Source organism: Nycticebus coucang, chromosome 4 (genome assembly GCF_027406575.1).
Source record: "Nycticebus coucang isolate mNycCou1 chromosome 4, mNycCou1.pri, whole genome shotgun sequence".
Classification (NCBI taxonomy): Eukaryota; Metazoa; Chordata; class Mammalia; order Primates; family Lorisidae; genus Nycticebus; species Nycticebus coucang.
Genome location: NC_069783.1, coordinates 21,919,429 through 21,946,106, shown reverse-complemented (window position 1 = coordinate 21,946,106; position 26,678 = coordinate 21,919,429). Strand labels below are relative to the sequence as shown.

General features: G+C 51.6%; 1 protein-coding gene across 3 annotated transcripts in view; it reads right to left on the bottom strand.

The window, feature by feature from the left end:
- KLHL29 (kelch like family member 29) overlaps positions 1 to 26,678 on the bottom strand; it is a 293,462-nt gene that overhangs the window by 111,309 nt on the left and 155,475 nt on the right. For all 3 annotated transcript variants that reach the window (XR_008379651.1, XR_008379652.1, XM_053589187.1), the window contains one exon: positions 18,041 to 18,370. Coding sequence is in view for 1 of the 3 variants with exons in the window: in XM_053589187.1 (XP_053445162.1) it covers positions 18,041 to 18,325 (285 nt within the window). In the remaining 2 variants the exon portion in view is untranslated. The remainder of the gene's footprint in view (positions 1 to 18,040; positions 18,371 to 26,678) is intronic.

Genomic DNA, 26,678 nt, shown 5'->3' with positions numbered 1-26,678 from the left:
GGGTGGCTGAAATGACAGAAATTTTTTCTCTCTCAGTGCTGGAGGTCAGAAGTCTGAAATCAAGGCGCTGGCAGGGCCACACTTCCTCTGAAGCCTCTAGGTGAGAAAGCTTTGCCTCTTCCAACGGCTGGTGGCTCCAGGGGTTCCTTGGTTTGTGGCAGCGTAACTCCAGTCCCTGCCTCTGTCTTCACAAGCCCCTCTCCTCTGTCTGTGAGGCAAATCTCATTCTCCTTTCTCTTTTAAAGACACCCATCATTGGATTTGGGAACCACCTTAATCCAGATGATCTCATCCTGAGATCTTTCCCTTAAATACATCCGCAAGGACCCTATTTCCAAACAAGGTCCCATTGCGAGATTTTGGGTGGACATATAATTGGGAAGAGGGTATTACTTAAATCATTCTGTGGAGAATGCCCTGCAAAGAAAACCCTGCTTTCTCATTGATTTGAATGTTTTAAAGAACAGACAGGTTCCTTTGGAAATGGCTCATCTGAAAATATAGCTTAAGCCCCCACCAGGACAGGACAGGGAGGGGAGTCGGGAGGTCCCAGCCAGTGCACAGGTGAGTCGTGGATGGGGTTGGAGCACAAAGACCAGGACACCCAGCTGTGTCTTCAGCCTGCAGCCAGAGGACTGTCAGATGCCCGGACAAGTTCCCTGTAGGGTAGGGCAATCTCAGGCAGTGAAGCGAGCAGCTGCCAATCCCCCAGAGTTGTAGGTACCTTTGGACCTTCTCGTCCCCACCCCCACTTCTAGCTCAGTGTTGGCTTTTAGAAATGTTAAATAACAATAATAACAATAACACATCTGAGTGTGACGCTTTAATAGCCAATCTGTCGTTTTCCTACTTTATTTCCAAGATTTTAAGAACGGTGCCCTTCCTGCACAAAACATCAGGGTGCATTTATATTAAAAAATGAAACTAATTAAAATGTTTGAAAACCATAAACCACACTACCATAAAACAGCAGCAGCCCTATTTTTCCAGTCTAAAAAGATTTTTCTTCCTTGTTTTGTGGCTTGTCCTGATGAGCAAACTGTTGGCATGGAGAGTCACGGGAGGTGTGAGGCTACGCCGTCCCTGAGCGAGGCCTCTGGCTCCAGACCCTGGTGTGGTACACGAGTGGCAGAGCCAGGCCAGTAGCCAGGGGTCAGACTCCATGGACAAGCTGCCCTCAAGGTAACCGGAATGCAGCCCTGTTAAGCAGTGGTTGTGCTGTGGGAGAGTTGTTCAAAGACGGCGCTTGGGAGGCGAGCACTGGTGTTCAAGGACAGCACAGTGCTGTGGCAGGGGTGTGTGGCCATGGCTCAGCTGTCACTGCCTGTGACTCACCTATCCTGGATCACAAATGGTCTCTTTTGACAAGAGGGATGCTGCCTTCTCAGAAGTCCACCCCAAAGCACCTGGATCATTAAAAATCTTCTAAGTAAACAAAGCCTGATATTTGTGTACTGAATAAATGAAAAAGGGTCCAAGTGATATGCTCATTGGTGGGAGGGAAGACAGGGAGGGGAGAGGGTGGGGGCTTGAGGGAAGGACCAGGCAGGTGCACCCAGAGGGCAGAGCCACAGACACGGCTGTGTCTGCCTCCTTCTGACAAAGGTGGAGAAACCAGTGAGATGTCATTGTCTAAAGGCTGCCCTTCCTGTTTTCTTAGCTGGGAGTCCATTTCCTTAAAAAATAAGCCCCTAGGAATTTATCCTTAGGACAAAACTTGTATTTTACCACCATTACCAGCTTTTATTGTGTACTTACTGTTTACCCAGTAATTGGCTAGATTTTTTAACCTAGAACTCCTTTAATTCAAATACAGCTCCTGTACAAGTTATGCCCGTGGTACAGATAAGGAAAACGAGGCCACAGAATAGCTAAGCAACTTATCAATGATATGAACCCACGGCTGCTCTGAATTCTTTACAATTCGCACTCTGCCCAGTACGGTGCTATGGTTTATATGCATGCTCCAGCCAGCCTCGCCTCTATCAGAGTTGGTGGTGCAGCTGATGCTGGGCTGAAATGTAGGACTCCACAGGTGGGGATGCAGAGGTGACAAAGGAGGCTTGGTGAGGTCAGCAGAGGTAGGGTCACTAAAGGCCTTTAGCCATTTTACCTTCAAGACAAATAAAGGGTAATTGCAGATTTCCAGACAGGCATGAACATGAGGGTGTGGGCACACTGGGGGCAGGAAACTTGGGGATGCTGTTTCTATCCCCAGGGTAGCATACAACAGGGGCCTGGACTGTGCAGTGGATGTGGAACTGTAGGGAAAAGGATGGATTCAAAAATCCTCTGAAGGTGCATCTTACAAGGGTACATGTGAAACTTAGTGAATGCAGAATATGATTCTCCTAACACAATAACTAGGAAAATGCCAGGAATGCTATGTTAACCAGTGTGATGAAAATGTGTTGAACTGTTTATAAAACCAGTGCGTGGTGCCCCATGATCACATTAATGTACACAGCTATGTTCTAATACTAATAAAAAATAATAATAAAAAAAATCCTCTGAAGGTGGACCTTGGCTCCTGGATGGGCAGTGATGTGGCTGGCGAGGCTGAGAGGAGAGTCATGTGAGCCAGTACCTTCCAGTCTGCACAGTTGGTTGGACGGCAGACCCGAACCCTGAGCCTGGTGTGCAGGGGAACTCTAACCCTAATGCGGTTTTGGACTAAGGATATGGAGCTTGAGTCTGGGGAATTTTTAACTGAGACTCCGGATAGATAGCTAAGGGCAGGCATTGCAGGTTAGAGTCATAAGCTTTCAAGGTCCGCCTTCAAACCCTGTTTCTATCACCTCTGAGCTGGTTCTCAGGCTTTCCAAACTCAGTTTCCTTGTGTGTAAATGGGGATAACTGTAGACTTACTACACAGGGTTGTAAGAACTGAGACAAAACGTGTAAAGCTCTTGGCACGGTGCCTGGCCCTCCACAAATGGCTTAAGATACAAAAGAAAAAAAGAACAGCAACAACAAACACAACTACAACCACAACCACCAACAGGCAGAACGTGAGTCGGAGCCCAGCACCGTTCAGAGCAGGGTTCTGGAATTGAGATCCTCACCTACAGGAGATGATTTCTCTTTCATCGAGACTCAGTAATTGCTCTGCAAAATGCCTTACTTTGGGAGTCCTTTAATTAGTGAGGCGCTGCGTGCATTTCGAGATGCATTTATTTGTAGACCCCTGACTACCACCACTGAGACGCCACACAAAGAATAAGAGGCAGCCACAGCTCTTCTCTGAATCCAGAATATATGGCTGTGGCAACGTGGAATATGATTTTAAAAGTGCACAGCTATTTTTTAGTAAAGCAAGTGGATTTCCATGACTACACTTTGTATCCACAATTCAATTTGATAATTCAATACGTGTTTACTGAGACCATAACGGCAAATGTGAGACGCTAGCAATGCAAAGCCCAAGAAGACAAGGTCTTTTGTCTCAAGGACCTACGTTCTTGAGGGAGAGAGACAAGTTGAGAGGAGAAGGCCGGGTGATGAAGGCCACTGCAAGAGATGACAACAGATGATGATTACAGCATCCGTCCTAGACATCGGACACTGCTGTCAGTGCTTTGCATTATTAATTCATTAATTTTTTCCCACAACTGAATGAAATAAATGGCATTGTTATCTCATTTTATAGAAGAAGAAACCAAGGTTGGAGAGGTTAAAGCCATTTGCTAAAGGTCACACTGCCAGAAACTGAAAGAGTCAGGACTCAAACTTGGGCAGTTTGAATCCGGAGCCTGGCTCCAAATCCCATCACTATGCAGGGAAGAAGTGTGTTAAGTATTTTATGGGCAGGTGCACACTTGTTGTCCCAATCAGGACTGATGAACGTGGCCAGCCAATGGACTCTTTTACCCCGAATGCAAAGAAACCTTTTGGCCCTGACTGCCTTTCTATCTGCAGACCCCTCTCCCTCGCTCTCTCATCACTTTTGGGCAGGCCACTGGACAGAAGTCCAATTGCAGATGTAAGAGCAAAGCACACCCCTAATGACAAAGGGGAACCATGTAATTTACCAATGACCAGCCACTTCGGAAGGGCCCCCAAAGTTGACGATGGTCACAGGAAGATTCCTACAGCTCCTAGAGTCCTTAGACAGGCAGGCTCAGATACGGAGGGATTCTCAACAAAGCCAGAGTCATCGCCGGCTCTTCCAGATCTGTAGGACAGGCAGAGACTCAGTGCTTCTTCTTGGGCAGTCCTTTCAGATTCTCCTTGGAGGCAGCCCTTCCTCTGATCCTGACAGATAGCTGGTGATGAAACCCATCAGGATGGGAGAGCAGGACTCGGAAGCCCAGCTGCAGGTGGGTGTTGGCCGGCCGGATTTCTTCCACCAGGGACGAAGCTGGTACACCAGGCTATGAGTGTAGTTTTTGCCACTGAGGTGGCCAGAGGTGGGTGTGAGCAGTGGTGGAAGGGCTGTTGCTGACCCAGATGCTACCAGAGCCTCCCTTGGGAAGCCAGAGTTCTAGGGACTGAGGTGAGGACAATAGAATATCTGGATGCAGGGACGATTTTTTGGGAAAAATACATAGTCTGCTTTTGGATGTGATAGTTACTAATTTCTGCTGGGAGGACGCGAAATGCTCATTTTATGGAGGCTTTGGACATGCCAGGTGCAGACTTTCCCTGTGAGTTGTCAGATCAATGGGGCCCCATCAGCTGGTGAGGGAACTGCTGGGATCTCAAAAATGGATAATCCCAAATTCTGAGCACCAGTTTCTTCCTCAATTATTTACAAGGAACACGATGTGGTGCAATGGAATCTAATTCATAATGCCTTTTTAATGCCTTTATAACACAATAGTCACAATATTCCCTTCTCATCTCAGCAGATGACAAGTTGCCACTACTGAATTCCCATTAATATGAATTATGGGTACAATATATTTTGCCCAATATCATCTCCTCTGCCTAATATTGTGGAGGGATAAAAATCACATCCTCAGCGTATTTCTGACAGAGGAGGCCATTGTGGCTCACAGAGTGTGTCTGTCAGGTTGGGCACTCCTGGCTGGGGTGGCAGCTCCTTTGCTGGGTGGAGCAGGCAGAGTCTAAAGTGCCAGCAGGTGAACTGATGTGGCAGGGTCAGCTCCATTACTTCCTTCCCAGAATCAGACTCACCTTCAAAGCAGGGACCATCTGTATCCCGAGGCAGGCCCAGGTTTCCACACTACGAGTAGCTCAGTGAAGAGGCCCTGAGCTCAGTTCTGGAGATGTGTGACCCTGGGCATGATAAAGCCTCTCTAGGTTACATTATGAGGACAGTCATGGCTTTGACCTCACACAATTGTGAGGACAAAGTGGATTAACACAGGCGAAAACACTTCAGAGTGTCTGGGCACAGTGGCTCCTGCCCATAATCCTGGCACTCTGAGGCAGGTGCATGCTTGAGCTTGGGAGTTTGAGACCATCCTGAACCACATCTCTACTAAAAATAAAAGAAACTATCCAGTTGTAGTGGTGCATGCCTGTAGTTCCAGCTACTTGGGAGGCTGAGGCAAGAGGATCACTTGAGCCCAAGAGTTTGAGGCTGCTGTAAACTATGATGATGCCATGGCACTCTACCCAAGGCAACAGAATAAGACTGTGTCTCCAAAAGAAAAACAACAACAAAAACCTCCCCCCAAACCAAAAACCACTTAAAGTGGCTCTGTCATAGTGAGAACTCAATAAATATTAGTGATGGTGGCAGCGGCAGTGGTGGTGCTGGCAGCACCCTGGCTGGTGGGCCGTCCTCACTTGCTTCTTAGAATGGTTACTGAGTGCACACTTGTGCCAGGGAGGCCCACATTTCCACCCCGCAGCCTTGAGAGATGTGTAACCTGCCTGTGAGCACAGTGTGGCTGGGGCTTCACTTTCAGCTTAGCTCCTGGGGGTATGAGATAAACTGACCACAGATACACCCCCCTCCCATAGCTCTAGCATCCAGCCGAAACCTCTTCAAGGGCGTGGCCTCCCCACAGTGCTTGGCAGTAACCTTGCGGCCAGGCAGCCCAGGCCTAGAGGGCGGCTGCAGTCAAAGAGGGACAAAAGGGATGGCCAAAAGCTCTTGTGCCATGGTCATGCCTCCTGGTGAGCCCCGATGGGGATTCCGTTCCAGCCAGGCACATGCTGGTCTGTGTGAAGTGCCATCACTTGGTGGCTTCCGTTCTCACTGTGACTGACGTCTCGTTTCTCTAAATCAAGGGATTACGTGGTCCATCAACTCTCCTTGAATTTACACACAGATATGACTTTTCTCTCTTTCATGGTGGGGCACTTAGTTTTGAGTTTTTTTTTTTTCCCACAGTGGTAAAATACATGAACAAAAAATATGCCATTTTCACCATTATCAAGTGTGCAGAGGCACTCACCACATTCACGACGTCCGCAACTATCACCACTGCTTCCAAATCTTTTTCATCACCAGACAGAACTCTGCACTTTAAGTAATAATTCCTCATCCTCTCCGCCTCACTCCAGCCCTGGTGACCTCTAATCTAAGTTCCATCTTTATGAATAAGGGCATTCATTTTTACAAAGTGCTTTTGCTTGGCTTTTTTGTTTAGACCTCACAGTAGCCCAGTAAAGTGGGAGTTCTTGTATCCAGCTTACGGGCAAGGAAACTGAGTCTTGGGGAACTTGAGTGTTCTGCCTTAGAGTCTCTTGGCCAGTCAAGTGTGAAGATGGGCTCCCATGCCACTCCCTACCCCAGCCAGTGGTGTTTGTCACCACCCCAATGGCCTCCTTAAACAGGGCCTTTCCTTCCCTGTCCCCGGGAAGGCCTAGTAGGGAGGGGCCTGGAGGCAATAACTAGAACCACAGTGGCCTTCTCCTGCTTCTCTCTGCTCCTCCAAAGCAGTGCCAAGCTCTCCGGGAAGACAGTGGCCAGTCACTGCTCCTCTGTCTCCAACATACATACATGGCCTCCCAACGATTCTGCTGCATCTCCAGTCGAGTTTGAAATCCTCAGTTTAACGACTGAGGGACAAATAAGAGGGACCTGTCCCCTGTGCTTGGATAGATCCAAGCCCACTCTAGGAACACCGTGGACAGTTTGGCTGACTGAGATGGCCCTTATGGGATGGAACCAAGGCAGAGCAGTCTGAAAGCAGTCACTGAAGTGGGACACCAGCCATGTGCTATGTCTTGGAGAAAACCAGGAAACCTTCAGAGAGAGAGGAGAGGGGCTGTGGCTCCAGCGCAACAGTCCCCAAGCATTGGCTCAGGATCCCTCAGCAGGGCTGGAATTCATCCCTGGGCAATCTAGCTCCAGAGCCTAGGCATAAAGAGCTCTGTAGAGGCCCAGCTGGGGCCTGTACCCCCTCCTCCCACCTGGCTGGGCTGTTAAGGTAAAAATGTCGCCCCCTCAAACAGAAAATGCAGAAAACTGCAGCTGGGTATGCACGGGGTGTGGGGAGCACGCAATTCCATGTGCCTTTTGGTCCTGACATTTGTTGGTTGTTTCAAACACTGATGACCAAGACTGCTCCTTCTGGGAACCTGCGGCCATCCCTTTAGGTGGCGTCACTGGTGTTGGGGAAAGATGCTCCATGGACATCTATTTATCCAGTTGCTACTTCAATCACTTTTACTGAGGGTCGCCCTGGGCTGGGCCTCTGCAGAGCTCTTTATGCCTAGTCTCTGGAGCTAGATAGTCCAGGGATGAATTCCAGCCCTGCTGAGGGATCTTGAGCATGTTATTTACTCTTTCTCATCTCCAAAGTGGTGGCAATAATCACCTCGGAGAGTTATAATGAGGATTAAAGAAGTTAGAGTTGGCAAAGTACTTTAGAACAGTGCCTGGAACAAAGTAATTAGTACACGAGTGCCTTAAATAAAATAAATAAATGCAAAGAACTGCAGAGAATTGGAGGCAAGTAGGAGAAAAATCCTGAGAAAATGTGAATACTTGAAGGAAGAGGCTGTGAGACCATGATGCTAAATGCTTTTGGAGAGACCGGGAAGGGGCATGGGGCCTCAACAAAGGTCTTTGTGACATGAAATCTGCTCTGCCAACCTTTGCTTTGTTATCTGGGCACAGGTCCTGTCTTCTTCATCATGGGCATGCACAGAAATGGCTCAGTTTGGGGCAGCTGTCCACCCCTCTGTTAGCAGGTAAGTGGATACAACGTCTAAGGATTCATCTTCCCTAATTCAACAAGAGGGGCTAAATATGCAAATAAATATTCATGGGTATAAATTAATCCATTCCTGTCCTCAAACACGTACTGAGAAGCTCCACACACTGGGCATCAGTGGGGCTTATTCTTATGGAGTTCACCGCCTAGTGAGGGCATACATGAATAAATGGGTAAGCACCATGTCCTATCACAGGTATTATAATAGGGGTGTAAACAAAAGTGTTATGAGAACCAGAGAAATAACAGCAACAATTTTTTTCCCCACCACAGAGGTGGTAGGATTTAGGGTGTCAGTTGTTGGGTGAATAGAAGTTTTCCTGGGCAGACAAGAAAGGGACTAGAAATTCCAGAAAGCAGGGCAAGTGCAAAGGCCCTGGGGTATGAGAGATCTTCTGACTTTGGTTATGGGCTTGCACTCGGCTAAAATGGGTGGTGGGGTGAAGCTCTCTAATGACCTCATGGCTCAGGTACCTGGTATGCTGGTGGCTTTTCCTCAGACAGACACAAGGACTCGTGGAAGTTCAGGAGTGTGGCGGCAGTAAGCTCTGTCCTGGTGTTGACATTCAGGGAAGCAACAGATAGCAGAATCTGTGTACGCAGCAGCAAGTGCCGAGATGAATGAATAACAGGGAGAGGGTACGCACAAAGGTCACTGCAGCAGTTTTCAGCAAACCAATGTGCCAGGCGAGGTCTGGAGATAGAAGAAGGGGCCCATGGCTGTTGCCTGAGAGCTGTCTGTGCAATGGAAGCAGTTGTTTTTGCTTATTTTTTACACAACCAGAAAATGCATTAGCTCCCATGACAAGAAGCCCAGCAGGACGCAGGATTAGGGCTCTGGTTCTGTGTATCTGGAATTCTCTTGTTTTTTCTGGTCCTTGTATGTTGGTTTCATCGTCTGGCTGGTGGTACGATGGTTATGATAACATTTCAGGGCATCATATCTGGATGTGACAATGTCTAGAGGAAGAAGGATGACTTTTTTCTTGTGATTCTTCCTTAAAAGCCAGGCACCCTTTCCCTGAAGCCCCAGGCAGGTCTTCATATTCCACCCTCATATCCTACCCTCATATTCCACCAGCCAGAATTGGGTCACATGACCCTTTCCTAAACCAAGGGGAGGGGAGGAGAATGGGATCACCACATCTGGCTTAGGGCTGGGGGCCGCTTTCCTTAAAGCGAGAGAAGTGGTAGAGGCCTGAACAGACCTGGGCTTCCATTGGGAAGGAAGAGGAAGAGAAAATGGATGTTGGGTAGATAGGAGCAACGTCTACTGCACACTGTGGGGTCGCCCTGTTGGCTGGAGCAGTTCTGGGGCTCTCCTGCAGGCCTGGACATCCCCCCTCCTATTCCCGCTCCACCCCACTCCCACTGCCAGCTAACTTCTGATCTGGACCAGCAATTCTTTTTTTTTTTTTTTTTGTAGAGACAGAGTCTCACTCTATGGCCCTCGGTAGAGTGCCGTGGCCTCACACAGCTCACAGCAACCTCCAACTCCTGGGCTTAAGCGATTCTCTTGCCTCAGCCTCCCGAATAGCTGGGACCACAGGCGCCCGCCACAACGCCCGGCTATTTTTTGGTTGCAGTTTGGCCGGGGCTGGGTTTGAACCCGCCACCCTCGGTATATGGGGCCGGCGCCCTACCAACTGAGCCACAGGCGCCGCCCTGGACCAGCAATTCTTGAAGTAGTCGGTCAAGAATCTAGATCATGTTCGAGGTCAGTCTTGCCCTCACTTGGGTTTGTTTTAATCTGTGAAAATGCCATCCTACGCCCAGCGGGTCCCCTTGTCCTGCCAGAGAAGCCTCCATGGAGACACTGCTGTAGAATCGCAAAGATGACCCCAGAGATGTCAGAGCCCAGCTACTAGGAAAGCTGGGCAGATGCAGCCTGACAGAGGAGAGACGCCTCCGGCGTGGGGGGTGGGGGTGGGGTGCCTGGCCCACACCTCCCAGCTGTGGGAGGTGGAGGCTGCCCCTGGGGATCTGGCCATCCAGGAAGCCAGGCTCAGGCATTTGTCCTTTCTGCCTCAGGTCGCTCTCAGTCATTCAAATCCATGTTTTTAAAACAAAGCGATCAAATCTGAAAGGATGAGCAGTGATGCTCCTCCAACCATGGCATCCCCCATTCTCTACCCCAACCTAGAGACCTCTCTTAGCAAGGAAAGCCCAGGTGCCAAGTCCCCACTGCTCCAGGAGAGAGCAAAGTTGGGAGGTGTGTGATGTGAGCGACTTCCCCCACCACCCACAGCTCCGTCTGGCAGGGCAAGGAGTGCCACTTGCCAGCAGCTCGAGGAAGGACTGACGGCAAACCTGCTAGCCCTCTACGACCAAAGGAGGGCAGGAGTAGGGGATGGGAGACAGCAGAGTTAGCCTAAGATTTGGGCCTCAGGAACGGTTCTAGCAAGGACGGGTCCTGGTGGCCATGGCTGACAGAAGAGTATTTTCTTTAAGGGGCGGTGGCAAACAGCAGATAGCAGTTTATGTCAGGGGAGAGAGGAGCAGAAGGATGGCTTTCTGCTGTTGCGATGTGACCTCAGTCCATCTCTGCTCCTGGGACTCCTTCTCACGGTGCAGGGGTGGGGTGGGGGTCAGGGGGTGCCAGCATTCACCGGCCTTCTCCAGGAAGCAGAGTAGGGGAGCTGGGCAAGCAGAGCTCTACTCCCATTGGCAGGACCAGTGTGCACCCTGTCCGTGCGCTTTACTGAGTTCTCAGGGCTCTTTATTTACCAGAGGAAAATGAGGTTTCTTGCCTACGGGCCCTAGAGAGGCAAATTCACAATGCAAATTAATATTTGCAGCTAGTGGAGACTGCAGCCGGAGCAGCACATGGAATTCTCCTAAACCTGCCTTTCAGGGTGGCAAACGCAGTACGGAGACTGGTAATCTGCTAAGTTACACCAGCTCCGGGCGGCAGGGCCTCTTCTCAGGGGCTTTGTGCTGTTGGAGGGCTCAGGCCTGTGTGGCTGACGAGTGATGACCATGGGTAGAACCCGGGTAGCATCAGTCTAGGTTTGGAGGACGTTCCCTCCGTGAAGTTAAACTAACTCGGCAGGCAGATGACACGGAGATGCATCAAGCTCTCCTTTTTATGTTTATTTCCTCAAGTTATTTTTAGCATTATAGACACTTCCCAGTTAACAAATGGGTTGGGTTCTGAAAGTTCATTTTTAATTTGGCTGTTTAGATTTTGGAACATACTTTCCCTATTAAAAACAATGTTATAAATGGTGATGAGAACTCCTAGGCTAGTTCTCTAAAGCCTATTTAACCCATAATGTAGCTAAAATACTGTCCTTTCTCAAGGAAAAAAAAATTGTTTAATTGCAACATGAGTAATTAAACGAAACAGGGAAACCCATTAAAACTGAATAAGAAGTAGATTTATGTTCATCCTGAATGATGCTATTTGCAAAAACCTAATTTAATTTGAGCAGAGGCCCTTCTGAGGGCTTTTTGGGAAGTGCATGGGATTTATCCCATTAGGGAGAAAGAAACATTGTGCTGTCCCAATCTGTGGCTGTTGAACAACTGCAGCATGTAACTGGTCCCTCTCCTGATTACAGATGCCATCAGAAAGTCTTCCCATCTGAATTTTTTTCCTCATGTCGATTGTCATAGGGAGAAACTCACTGGTCAAGGTTCATGAAGGTGGTCTCCTTGGGTTGCTTTTTAAATTCTGACTCAGGAGATTAGCTCCTTTTCTTGGCATGTCCCAGGGATAGCAGTGTTCCAGCCCCCACCCACTATGGGGCAGTGACAGGATCAAGTTTTGGAAATCAGGACCGAGGGCCCAGGAAAATGCATCTCCTGAGGTCTCCCAGAGGCCAGCTGGACAGCCTGCTCCTTAGCCAATGCGATCTTACCAGATGTCTTCCTTTAAACCTCACCAGCCAGTGCTTTGTGTAGATGGGATGTGTGCAGCACAGGTGTGTGTGGGTCACAGAGTCCCACACTGCTGCCCTGTACCAGGCCATATGGGAAAGCAATAGGCTGACCCATTCTTTCTGCCTGAGGCATTCAAGCCTTGGCCAGAGCTGGAGGATAAACAACTGTCCACACAAACATTCTGGAAACACAGGGTGTGGGGTGGGGAAGTGGGATATTGGAAAAGGACCACAAATCTTCCCTTTCTTAGATGCCTGCCCCTTTGCAATGTGGCGTTGCATCAAGGGGTGGGGTCTCTTTGTCCATTCCTTGAATCTGGCTTGGCCATGCCTCTTGCTTTGGCCATTGGGATTTTGGCGAAATGTGCCTCAGGCAGAGGTTAGAAAAGTGCTTGTGCACTGACCTTCCTCTCTCGCTGCTCTTGGTACCCAGAGACCACCATGTGAAGGAGACTGAGCTAGTTAGAAGGAAGGTGACCAGCCACGCAGAGGACAGAGGCACCTTGGCCAACACAGATGTGTGGGACCATCCTTGACCACTAGCCAACTTGCAGCTGACCACAGACAAATGAGAGGACCCAGCCCCGAATTGACCAGCCAACCCATGGAGTTGTCACAGCTTTAGGACACTAGGTTTTGGGGGTGACTGTCAAGCAGTGACAGCTCACTTATATGCCTAGCTGGCTCCAGTCAATGATATCCTCCGATAGCTTCACTTTGGAATCTATGTATGGAGGTTTTGCCCAGACTATGGCTCATCTCTTACAAATGTGACAAATACATAATTTCTCCCCCCCTTTCCCCCTTAGTCAGAAATTTAAGTTCAGGCCACTCAAGTCTGTCCTCCCTAAACTGTAGGCTTTGATGTGGGTGATTTGGAAATCATGACATTTTCCAATTTTGTACACACTTTGTGATTGACAGATGGGTTTTAAGTCAATTAATATACAATCCAAATTGTAACTGCAACTTAAAGTCCAGGCGAAACCCATTTGCTGAGCACTAACATGCACAGGTTGTTTCAAAATGCATTACTGGTCCCAGATAATTTACCACAAGGGAAATCACAAATTCTTGTTCATGGACCAAGCAACAATCCTGTGGATAAAATCACTTGCGGTCTGGAAATTCACTATGAAAGGGCTTGAATGATTCTCCCAACTGAGCCCACTCAGCAGCCTTGGATTTTCAGTGTGAAGACAAGAGAGATGGGAGTTCTGTGCAAAAGCATCCTTTATCCATTCACGGACCCTGGAACCATAGGACAGGAGGGGCTGCCACACTGGGTCTCAACTCATTCACATGATCCCCTGCAGAAATCCCAGGTCATCTCTCCCACAAGGAGCATTTCTCCAGGGAAGTTGGGGTGCACGGGAAGGCATCGCCTCTGGGGTGTCTGTATGATGACACATATCCACCCTGACAGCTCCAAATGCTGATAAATGTCACCCCCCTGGGTGTTTGGAGCTCTGAGCCTGGAGCCTGCAGATCTCAAGACCTCTTGTCCTCGGGCCTGCGGCACAAGCAAAGTCACCCAGCTTCCTGGCCAGATTTATTTTCAAGGGCTTAGCTCCCTCCAAGGGACGATGGGAGTGTTTCAGCATGAGTGCTCCTGAGCACAAGGAAAAAAGCCCCCGGTACATCTTACAGACGTCAGCGAGGATTCTGCAGAGTCCATTCTTTCAGGAACAGAATTGCATTTTATGAAGCCGTCCCTTTTCTGTTTCATCTGTCAAGCAGGTTTGCTGAGAATAATTTAAATTTCATGCAGCAGCGACTGTGGGGCACTGGGGCTTCCCTTCAGGCCCACAAACAAGCCTGGGAGTGCAGCAGGTTCTGTGGCTCAGTAGCTCCCCCCGCTGGGGCCTTGCCCATCTGGAGCCCAGACAGCCAGTGGAGGGCCAGGGACAGACAGGATGCCGTCTCCTGCTGCATCAGCCTGGCTGGAGACAGTGCAGTGAGCCTTTCTGCAGCCTACCAGCACCAACCACCAGGGGGACTGGTTTCCCCCCCAAAATGTATGGACACTTGGGTGAACCCAATGTGTGGTTTAACTTTCTAAAATTAAGTTTGAATGCTTACCAAATGGGAGGTAGCATTTTAAGCTTTTCTACACAGGTCAATTTAATTAGTCCTCACAACATCCCTACGAAGAAGATACTATTATTATTTTTGATTTATAAACAAAGAAACTGAGGCACAGAGACATACTCAAAGTGGCAGAGCCCACTTGTGTCCCACTCAAGAGCTTGACGCTCTCCCAGCTGTGAAATGTGGAATCTACACAACCTTCGGCTTAAATTTTCCTCCCTACATACCGTAGGAGGGAAATGCGCCCATTTTCTCGCCTGAAATCCCTTGTTTGCTATCAGCTCCACAGAGAAAAGATGGAAAAGTTACCATAACAATGCTGCAATCACTGTTACCATGGTGAGTACATTCTGCCAGGCAGCCTGGGGTGGGGAGAGCAGCTGGCCCAGGCTGGTTCTGATTCTAATTTGACAGGTGACCTTGCAAGTTGCATTTTCTTTGGGACTCACTATTCTGACCTGCAAAATGAGGGGCCTGGACAGTGTGGTTGCTCTGCTTAGCTGGGGCTTTGGGACTTATTCCAAGGTTTGGGAGCCCATCTGGGTCCCAGGAAAGCAATTTATTGGTCTAAGCAATGTGTGTGTGTTGGGGGTGGGGCAGCCTAATAGGCACCTCTTGGTGCCTCTGTAACTTGGAGTCCACCCATGTCCAACTAGCCTTTCATCAAAACACACAAGAAATCTGCAGGCCACAGTCAAATGAAGAAACAGAAAAACCAACTCAGGCCTGGAGGCAGCAATGACAGAAAGAATTGTCATCATCTCTTTCACCAGGCTATCCCCCCACCCCCAGGAGCTGGGACTGACCTGGCAGGCCCTAGCGCTAGGAATGACTGGTGTCCAGGCCCACAGGGCTGTGTGGGGCGGGGTGGTGGCATGGGATGCAGGGGTGTCTAGCCCTCAGAGCATGAGCATGGTGTCCCGAGGGGGACACCAAGGCCTGATGGAATAACACTTGTCCCCACACCTTCTTCCTTGGGGACCTTCCCCTGAGTCTCCAGGAGTGGCTCTGGCATATTTGTTGCTGACCCTTCCCCAGAGAAGCCTGGTAGATACGGTCAGGCAGCCTCACCCACTGCAGACAGTGAGGACGGACAGCGAGGATGGACAGCGAGGACGGACAGTGAGGACACACAGCTCTGCTGCTGGCGTCTGCCAGGCTCCCTCGCCCACCCACCTTCGACCAGAATGTGGTCTTAGCCCTGTTTCCACACTGCCTTTCCTTTGAGGAAAGGGCCCCATGGCTGAGAACAGCTTCTAAATCACTTCCCCCTATCACCGGGCTTGTGATCCCAGTTTGGGGCCTGGGGCCCTCCTCTCCCTCCAGTCCCCTCTTGACTGCAGGTCATCTCCAGCCCCAGCCACTCACACAACTTCCTTTCCTTAACTGCCTAGGGTCCACACCTGTTTCTTCTCTGAGGACTTACCCTTTCTCTTCCTCTTGGTGAGGTCAGAGATAGGCACCTTTCCGTATAGGGGTGGAGCCCTGTCCCATAGGCCTTGGTGATGGGTGAGGGGGGATGACAGTAGTGACACAAGACTCCCATGTGGCAGATTCTGTCTTACCCTGAGCATGTGACATAGGTTTTAACTCACACAGTCCTCACCACAACTCTGTCACACAAGTACAACTACCTGTTCCCATTTTATGAAGCAAAGCCCAGAGAGGTTAGGTAAGTTGTCTAGAGCCACTGAGCTAGCAAGCGGTAGAGTGGAATTCAAATCCAGGCAATCCATCCCCACAGTCTGGCTCTCTCCACTCCACTAAGCCTCTTCTGCCAACAACTTCAGTGGGAGAGACATTCTTGTGTCATCTGGTCACACTGCCCAGCCCACAGATTCATTATACAATGGCCCATGGGAGAGCAAGAGCCAGCCCTGGGCTGCTCAGCAAAGACCTGGAATGTTGACCAGAGAAACCACAGATACCTGTCAATTGCTGTGGTCTTGGCTGGGGGTCAGGCACATAGGCTGGGGACAGGCTTCAGGGTGGTGGCAGCCAGGCCAATCTAAGAGTGGTGCCCTGGACAGTGCAGCTCCCTGGGCACTCAGGGCATAATCATGGTGACCACACAAGTCCCTGTAGGTCAGAGACTGGGCTGGAAATAGAATCTGGTTCCTCTGTTGTCACATATCAAGGAGCTGGCTGTCCTTGCATGCATGAACTTTTGCCCCCTTCTCCTAGGCCAGTCCTTGCCCCAGCTGTTGTTTTCTGCCTGGGGCTAGGTTCCTTCCCTCCCATGTGGCTGTGGTTTGGGGCCCAGCCAACCAGGAATGGTGAATATTGAGCTGCTTTGGAGCAGAGCAGGAGCTTTGTGGGCACTGCAGCCCTGCAGGAGAGTCACCAGCCCCGAGCCCCTCCTCTTCTCTTGCCTGGCAGAGCCCAAATCTTTGCCCCCAGAAGCAGCCGAACATCATCCCTAAAAGGGCATCCATCCTTGAAAGGACAGATGCCTTGGAGGGGGCCTCCCTGGGCAGCCGAGCTGCTCCCTCCCACCTGGAGCCACCAGCAGTCAGCTCCAGCGGCTGCCATTCTCCATATGGCCAACAGCTGGCCTTGTAGAGTGCCTGCCAGATGTGGCCGCAGGGCTGGCGGCTGGCTTCTCTGGGCAGAGGTCACCAAGTTGGAGCAGTGCTTGGGGCTAGCATGTGGGGGGAGAGTGTTTGGCTGGTCTGGGGGCAGCATGCCCAGATAATCCTCCATCTCCTCTCCCCTGTCCAACATTCCTTCCCGATTCCTCTCGGCTTCAGTGGGGTGGTGTTTTTATAACAGGAAAATAAAATCAATAAGCACTGTGGTGAGATGTTAGTGTGCGGGAGCTGGCCTCCAATAGCTCCATTGTCTCGGCCTCGCGGGCTCTGTGGCCAGCAGCACTCACGGTTATTAATGGGAAGCGGGGCTGAAAGGGAATTTTGAAAATCACAGAGACAAAGGCGGAGCACACCTGGAGTGCATCCTTCCAGCGCCACAGCTGATGCACAATGGCCAGGCCGGGGCTCCCTGCCTTTAACTTCTCCAGCAACTTTTATGAAAGCAGAGAAAGAAAAGACTAGACACACACACACATGCACACACGCACAGGCCCCAGAAGGGCTCCTGGGAGGTGGCTCTGAATGGCTGGCAGAGGCAAAGGCAGCCCACAGAGCCCTGCAAGGGGAGGAAGCGGAGGGGTGAACGGGCTCAGGCTGCCGGAGGGACTCTGCACATCCAGCTCGAGGGGAACCAGCTGTGCCTGAGGCCAGGCACCAGCCTCAGGGACATGCGTCTCCACATTGTGTTTAGCAACACAGACTGACTTCTGCGGCCATTGCCAGAGCTGGAGTCGTCTCTTCCCCTGAGGGGACTGCGGGGTGAGTCCTGGTCCTCAGCCTTGGACCCGCTCTTACGCACCTGGTGTGCCTCCGCAGTGGTCCAGGCAGCAGTAACAGTGCTGGTCCCGCTGAGTGTAGGAGGCTCAGAAGAGACAAAGGATGTGAGAATACTCAGCCCCCTGGCTAATGAATGGTAGGGTCAGGGCCCTTTATGGCTATTACTGCTGTCAGTACCTTCTTGCAAACCTGTCATGGGTACCCCCAGGGGTACTTTCAGGGTCCCAGTTTTACCTGTTTAGGACCCCTGTATTGCCAGCTTGGAGTCCCATTGCTACTTCCCTCATTAAACAGCATTTAATCCAAACGGCACAGGACAATCACAGTGGCCTCAGCACCCATGTGTCTTGCAGCCAGTTAGTGACAGAGAGAGACTATATGGAAAATAAAAGCTAAATAATGCTCAGAAACAGTTGCTGGGCCCAGCTCTAGGGAAGCCAAGACTCTGGACAATGTAGACTCCAGCTGCCCTGATGGAACTGCCGGAGCTGGCCTGGGTCAGCAGGGAGGCAGGGCGCCCTCTGCCCAGCTCTTGCTCAGAGAGGGCACCAGGTCTTACCTTGGTGGTGACCGCAGAGGCAGAGCTGGCCACGAGGTTGGTGATGGCCTCACTGCTGCCGGTGGTGCAGGGAGTGGGGGCCGTGGCGGGAGTGGGCAGCCGGGAGGGCACCACAGGCAGGGGCAGGAGGCCGGGCCGGGCGCTGAGGCTGCTGGCTGTGCCACCACCGGCCCCTGAGGTGACACTGCAGATGCTGGTGGTCCCATGGGTCCCATTGACGCTCCACTCTCGGCGGTCCCAGCCCACCCGATAATCTCTTTCGAAGCGGCTGTGGTGCCGGGACATCTCGGTGGGCCCCAGTGGCTTCTCGTAGGGAATCAGAGCCCGGACCTGATGGCACAGAGTGGAGAGGAGAGCAGTTTAGACAAGCAGCAGCCCTGCTGAGACACAAGGAGGGAGTGACAACAAGCAATATCCATTAGGCCACTTTTCTGGGCCCCATAATGGGCTTTCAGATGCTAGTTCATTTCAGAGACAGCGCAAGCCCATGCCATGGGGGTCATTAATTAGCCCCACTTCACAGATAAGGAATGAAATGGTTCGTCCAGAGTCATGTGGCAGAGTCAAGCAGGTAGGATTTGAACCCAGTCACACTTTAAAGGGATGCTTTTTTTCGGCCACCCCACATTGCCCTGAATGACAGATGTGCACATTTTAATTATGATTGAGATTTTCCTCCTCCCACCTCTACTATGAGAAAAGGGACACCTCAGGCCATGTTTTACTCAACCATGTGATAGGGTAATGCCACCCACATTTGTAGACAAAGCCTTTACACATCTCATTTCCTCCTTACAGTAGCCTGTGAGTGGGCAGGGCACAGGCTGTCCCCAATTTATGGAGGAGGGAATTCACTGAGCCTAAGTGATTCCCTGAGGTCAGAGAACCTCAAAGTCATCATGAGGCCAGGACTGCCAGGCTTCAGACCCCAGCTAGAGATGAACTCGCGTCTCAAAAGGTGTTTGGCTATAGGAGTTGATTCTCCTTCATAAGCCTGTGATGAGATGAGGAGCACCCTGGCCTCTGTTAACCAGACCGTCTTGCATGAGGCTTTCCTGTGCCTGAACATAAGGCCCTTCAGTGTTGTCATGGAGACCCAGACACACCATGATATTGGAAAGGGCCCTCTGAATCACCGAAGACAGCATTTTGCTCAGTGTTACCGTGACTTGCCTGGCTGGCTGCCTGCCCAGCCCGGCCTGGTGTTTCCCTCAGTCAGGAAGGATGTGGAGGTGCCGGGAAGGTTGTCTCAGGTGCAGGTGGCAGAGTCAAAGGTGAGAGGCTATGGGCCCAGGTGGGCAGCTCAGGGTGGGGTCTGCCCTGCCCATTATGCCCACAGGCCTGGCCACGGCTCAGGCACAGCTTGGTTTCCTTTACCCCCTTTCCATTCTCCAACTGTTTCCAGTCTAGGGTGTACCAGGGGTCCTCAAACTACGGCCCGCGGGCCACATGAGGTGGTGTGATTGTATTTGTTCCCATTTTGTTTTTTTACTTCAAAATAAGATATGTGCAGTGTGCATAGGAATTTGTTCATAGTTTTTTTTTTTTTTTTAAACTATAGTCTAGCCTTCCAATGGTCTGAGGGACAGTGAACTGGCCCCTGTTGAAAAAGTTTGAGGCCCCCGAGGTCCAGGCTCCTGGCTGCTCTTTCTATCCTGCTAGTCCAGCTTGGCCCTGGTCAGTGGATGGACAAACCACTTTAAATTTAAAATATCTACAAAGCCTGATCCTACTCTGGGCCTTTGCATCCAGATCTAGTTGCCAACTTTTAGTGCCATGGAGCCAGAGCCTGTGCCCGACCCAAGCAGCCTGCTACTCATGTTCTACTTGTGTGGGGGGCCTGTGTCCCAACTGCCAGGGCACGGAGGGGACCTGATCCCAACCAGCAGCCCCGCTGAGGCTGCAGGCCCACCTGAAGCAGATCTGCACCCTTTTCAGATGGATGTGGTTTTGCTGCTTACTCTCACCATCATGCTTCTTGGCTTACACAATGTCACAAAAATTCTTTTTTCAAAATCATCTCTTCAGTATTACATGTTTAAAAATTAAAAATCAACTCCCCGTTGAATGTCCCTCTAAGGGACATTTTCAACTGAGGTTTTTGAGTTGTCTGAACTTGGCTCCAGGTTTCCTCCTCCTCGTGGCTCTGTCACCTGCTCCAACGTGGCTTTGGTACACCGCTTTTGCTTATTAAATCTGCCAGGGCATTTATGCCCTTGTCCTTCCTACCTTCCCTCCTTTCTGGAATCCTCCTCAGGGTTCTGTGCTCTGCACTTGCTCCCAGCCTGCCTCCTATCTCTCTGCTACCCCTGCTCACTCTCCCTTGCAGGCTCCTCTTCCACACCCAGAAGAAGCCAGGGCTCCACGGGATCCCCTATCCCTCCTCTTCTGGTGGGTGGCCAGTGATCACCTCTCTTGATGATGTCCAGGACACACTTCCGGCTCTCTTCTCCCTACGCACCCCCACCATCCTGCAGCCTGCCACACACATTGACCTGGCTGCTGCCGAGGTACCTAAATGCTACATGTCTCTAAAATAATTCCTCATTCTTTTGCCCAAATACCTCTCCTGGGGAACTCCCTCTCTCAGATGAAGCCACTTCTATCTCTCCACCCCACACCCCTATGCAACGGCAGGGGCTCAGATGCCTTTGCCCTCTCTCTATCCGTACCCTAGCTCTAAAGTCATGTCTCCCAGGAGGTATTTCAAGAGTCTGCCTGCCCTAACCTCACCTAATTTATTCTTCCCCCAGCCACCTGTATTTTTTTTTTTTTTGAGACAGTCTCACTATGTTGCCCTTGGTAGAGTGCGGTGGTGTCACAGCTCACAGCAACCTCAAACTCTTGGGCTTAAATGATTCTCTTGCCTCAGCCTCCCAAGTAGCTGGGACTATAGGTGCCTGCCGTAATGCCCGGCTGGCTATTTTGTTGTTGTTGTCATTGTTGTTTAGTAGGCCTGGGCCTGGTTCGAACCCGCCAGCCCTGGTGTATGTGGCCAGTGCCCTAACCACTCAGCCATAGGTGCCAAGCCTGTGGTTTTTTTTTTAAGGCACAAATAGGATCATGACAGTTTGCTCTCCTGCTCTAAACCTTATGCTTCAGAAGAAGATTCAGACTCTTCCAGGTGGCCCAGAAGATGCTGAGGGTCTGAGCTGGCTCATTGGTTCCCTCCCAGAGGTGATGCATTATTATTCCAAATGCCTTATGGTTTCTGAGGGCCTTGTGTCCTCAGGGCTGAGGACACCTGTGCCACTGCTTTGCCAGGACTAGTTCCCGACCCTCCTCCCGGCTAAGTCAGTCTCTTATGACTTGGCTCATGCACCAACTCTTCTAGGCGGCTGCAGGGCCCCAGCCACCTCCGGGTGAGCTGAGAGAGCCCCTGAGCACCCCAACCTAGCACCATGGTGCCCTGTGCCTGCTACCTTGAGAACAGGGTCAGTGTCCTTACCATTCTATAACCCCAGCATCCAGCACAGTGTCTGGCACAGGAGGGTGTTCTCTACCTGTGTGCTGAATAGATGAACAAATGCTTATTTTTTTCTTAATTGCCGAACATTTCCAGAAAGGATAAACACATTTGTGTGAAGAGAAAATCTCCGACACAGAAACCTGCAGTCATTTGACTGCCAGTTCCATGTAGGCACTGGAGTAAGAAAGTGTCCTACCTTTCTAGTAAATCAGCCCCCGAGCCTCCGAGGACAGCTCTGAAAGAAGAATGTCTGTATGTTGAGGGGCAGCTGGACCTCATCGCTTAGAAGACTCCTGTCTCTCAAGATTTACCTGCCAAGGCAGGGCTCTTGATAAATACTATGTTTCATTGCCTCAGGGGGACACTGTGTCCCTAAGTTGAATCCCAAATGTGGCAGAGGTGACAATATATATTCACCATATTGTGTCCTCTTTTTGAGTGCAAGGAATAATTCTCACAGTGGCCACTGGGGTTCTATGAGATCCTGGGTCTAGATGCCAGGAGACAGGATGGGGGAGCAGGAGACCGAGACTGCTTCCGGGCCTGGCCCTTTGCAAACACCTTCTGTGAACCTCAGTCCCCTTTGCCTGCCATGGCAATCTTGGAGCCCATGTCTTCTAGATGGAAGAGGGTTTCCCTGCCTGTATTAGACTTTGTGTGGCTGGGACACAAATTTCAGTTGTGATAAGGCACTGAGACTGGTAATCTGTTTGTTACTATACACAGCCTGGCCTGGTTGGACTGATACAAGAAATCAGGCCCTGTATTCCTGCAAAACAATACGACCTCACGTATTGTCAAAGAAATCGTCTCCTTCCAGCTGACAGGGTGGCTAGGCAACCCTGCAGCTCCTTGAGACATGCCCAGAAGGTAGCAGAATATGGTTAGGAATGGGTCAAAGCGTGCTCCTCAGGTGCCTGTAAAACCTCTTGGCTTGCTGCCCCCAAACACCCCCAGCTGGGCCACACTGAAGCCCCATCTTGATCACGGCTCCCATGCATGGGAGTGGAGCTGAGCCCAGCACCCTGCATCCCTCTCCCCACTGCCCGCAGCCTGCTGCTCAGCTCTTCAAGTCCCCTTAAAATGCCAGAGAGAAGATGGCGACCAGGCGACGGGACCCGCACAGTCTGGTTGCAGCCTCCGTATGTGTATTCAAAATAAAGGTCAAAATAAAGGCCTACCAGCCTCCTTTGGGGGAGCTTTGTCCCTCAGTTTAATTTCCCCTTTCCAATGGCACGGCACCACGGAGGGCAATGCACAGTTTATCCTGAGGGAGCAGCACAGTGCCAGAGCCAGAGGTAACAACTTTGGTCCTTTCTGCTGAGCATCGCTCTGGGGGGACAGGGAGGTCTCGTGTGCACACCCAGGTGGTGCACAGGGTGATGCTGGGGGAGGCAGCGGGGAGTGGTCGTGGTGGCGGAAGGAGGCCCTGAATGGACCAGGTGCTTCAGACGAAACCAGTCAGGCAATTACAGACAAACACACAAAATGCTCTCTTGTAGGGGTGAGCCCCTTTCTGGCGGGCTGCCTGTGAACGGCAGAGCCTGGCATGGGGCCCTTCACCGGGGGTGATGGGGGTGGTATCTGAGCAGCAGCTTCTCCTCTGTGAGGGGACCATGCGCAAGGGCACTAGGACACGTGCCAGAGTGGGGTTAGCGCCTTGCCAGCGCCTGTTTAAATCACACCCACATGTGTGAGAAAAACCCTGGAGTCTCGAGATGATCCTGTATTCATGGGAGGAGGCAGGTCATGCCCAGGGGCACGTCCTGGGTTAGATCTGAAAGGCCTCCCAGTGGTAGGCGTTTTGTCTGCAGACATGCCTCTGGACCTTGGGATGCTGAGTGCAGCAAAGGTGTTCCTCCACTCCAAGCATGTCCTTTGCACGGCCCTGGGGATATGGCTAGGAGGGAGGAGGGCAGAGGCCTTACACTCCCCAGGGGAGGAGGCCTGTGTGTTGCGGGCCTGCAGTCTGCCCTGTGTACAGGGCCTGCCAGTCCTGTGGGCCTGAGACCTCAGGGCAGCCCCTGGACACACCCCAAGCTGTGCTTCCCAGCTCCAGGCCTTGCACTCGGCTCAGGAACCTGGCTCCGTTCTCCAGACCCCAAGTCCCTTCTTTTAACATGTACCTCCTCTCCTTCAAGGAGTCATGAGCGGGGCAGGGGAAGAACTCTTTACAAAATGGAAACAAATGTGGAGAACTAGAGGAATGTGGGGTGAACTCGCCATCCTGACACGCCCCTGGAGAAGCACTTCTCGGGATGTTTAGTCATTGACCCTGCTGCCACCCAGCGGCCCATTCAGAGCCACGCCTGTGCTTCTATGCACACAGGTACACCCCCAAACCTAGGAATGAAGTTCCCTAGTACGTCAGTTGTCGCAGTGCCACACCCATTAGTGCTGGGGAAACCACAGCCATTGAGCCCAACTACCTCATGATTCGGAGAGGCCCTCAGAGTTGGTTCAGGGGCCGCTGCTTGCGTGTGCCCAGCAGCAGCCCAGTCCCCTTGAGAAAGGTGTTTCCCTTTCATTGCTTGCCCAGGGCCACCCTGATGGCTCACCTGTACACTGGAAAGTGTCCCCTGTCTAAAGGGGCACTCGCCTGGCACCTACATACATGTACTTCCCCTCGGCTCCCAGACCCTTAGAAGTGGACAAAGGCGGCAGCTTGCTGTCCTGCTGGCAGATGGGGCAAGTCCTAGAGCGGCAGGTGTGGCTAGAGGCCAGAGAGCCCAAGACAGGCTGGAGTGGGGGAGGGAGCAGCCTGTACCCGGAGGCTCTTCTAGTTCCCTTGCAGGAGATAGGTGTTAACAAAGAACAAAACCAAGATGATGAAATAGCCTCAGCCCCTGGCTCCTAGCTCTTTCCAAGCCTTCTGCCATTGCCTATACCTGGAACCCTCATGTCTCAGCAAGAATGGGGCAGGTTTCTGGATGAGGACGAGGAAACTGTGGAAGAAGAAACTGTGTGTGTGGTCCTGAGTCTACTGAGGCCTTCTGTGCTAGGTGGCCCAGGACCTGGTAGGATGGTCACACCCTGGGCCCCTGGGAGACGACAGATTGGTGGTGGGGAGGGCATCCTTGCTGAACATATATGGCATAGGGGACCTCATAGCCCCACCCTAGGGCCTTTCTTGCTGGAAGGGCTTCTCCCTGCAGCTCAGGGGACCATAATGGCACAGGCCCACCCTTGTGAAAGGTTAGGGCTACATGCGGCCTTAGGATGCTGCAGAAAGGAAACCACCTGACCCCATAGGCTCAGCCCTAGTGCCCAAACTGTGTGTGTAATTTCTTACCAGCTGGTGGGGCAGCTCAGTCCCCCGGACACTTGCTGGATACTAGACCAGCATCTCTGCTGCATAGATCTGCCTGGAAAACCCTCGCTGTGAATAATTCATGAGTAAATAATTATGATGCCACATGCCACAGTGTGTTTGTGTTGTCTGTGTGGGGCTGGAGTACAGGGGCCAGTGTCCAGGAGCCTCGGCACTGGCCTGAGAGTCCTTGCTCCCTGGCACCCAGGACACGTGGGCAGGGTGGCCAGTGAGGTACGTGCAGTGGCAGGCTGTGTGTTCTGGATGCTAGTGGTGGCCCTCCCTATTAACATGCACTGTGTGCACATACTGCACGGGATCACAGGTGGCTAATGACCCTGTCCTCGTTCCTATCATTAAGACACGCTGAAGGAGTGGGCGGCTGGCTGTGGAGGGCCCCCAAGGCGTGATTAATCCACAGGAAGGCAGTGAGCCTGGCTGCCCCCAGACAGGGGGGCTGGGATGGCTGGCTGAGGAATGAGCTGCAGCCCCTCCAGTCCCGATCAGAAAATGTATGATTGCCTCATTTGGGGGAGACGTGCTGCCAAGTGGATTGGAACAGTCCGTGCCTGTCTTTATTATTTTAGTTTCCCTCTCTGCATCTTTTAGCCTTTCTTCTGGAGCAAAATACTAAACAGCAGCCAGAACACCATCTTGGCAAATGCAACACAAAGGAACCTTCTGGGTGCTTCTGGAGAAGCTGGCTTGGCTGCCATTTAGTGTGGATGTTCTTGGGAGCTGAGGATACCCCTTGGAAATGCCTCCATGCTTCCTGGGGCAGGGATGAGCCCAACCAGGCCCCTCCTGCAGGAGGCCTTCTCTGACAAGCTCTTGTCTCCTGGAGCTCACAGAAGCCTGACTTGCAGCCCTACGACCATGACAGACAGGCACGTTCCACTCCCCATGGGAGTTCTGACTTTCTCCTGCCATTTCCTCAACAAGAACAGGGCTGGGCACCTGGAGAGGGTGGTGCACTCAGGAAACATCTGCTAGACCCAAAGGACAAGCCCCTTTGAGCACGGAGCCCTAGGTAAGGCTGAGACTGGGTGAGGAGAGCAAGGTGCCTGGGGCCGAGATTTTAGGAGGACTCCCTTTCAGGGAGCACCCACCTGTGCACTGCCCTGAAGGGACAACTCCCCCGAATAGGCCCGGCTCTGCCTCTGAGGGTGAGGCACCCTGGGGAGGGGGAGGTGAAGGTGTTAAGAGACTCTCCAAGTAGATGTGGAATGTATGGGTTATGAGGGGCCCGAGGGCAGGTGCCAGACTGGGCCCCAGGCCCGTGTTTAAATCCTCTGGGCTGGCAGAAGCTAGAAGCCCTGGAGCACCAGAGGCTAAGCCAGACTTCTCCTGTTCCCTCTGCAGGATGAGTAACCTGAGCTGTAGTTTTATTTTCAGTCCATTTCCTTAAAATCTCAAGGCCCCAGGTGAACTGAACAGTCTTTGTTGTCACATTTCACCTCTGCTCTGAAAAGGCCTTCCCCTTGGGGACCACCAGCCTATGTGACATCCCCCTCCCTGGCCCCCAGTCATCATTGGCCACCTCACCAGGCCCCACTCAGCAGGGGCCAGTGTGGAGACCGCCCAGCCTGGGCATGCGGCTGGAATGGCTCAGTTTAACCCTGCTGCTCAACAGCCAGAAGGTTCCAGCAAGACCTGCTATAGGCTCAGGGTCTGGACCCAACTAGGCAGCCTCCACCAGGCCCTCCAGGTAGGGAGGAGTGGGGTTGGGGCTGCAACAAGTGACAAATCGGATTAGAAACCAGAACAGTGACCTCTGATCTCTGCTTGCATTTCTGGGCTTCCACTGTGGCATCAGCTGTAACAAAGGGTTTTAGGGTATTGTCTTTATTGTTTAAAGA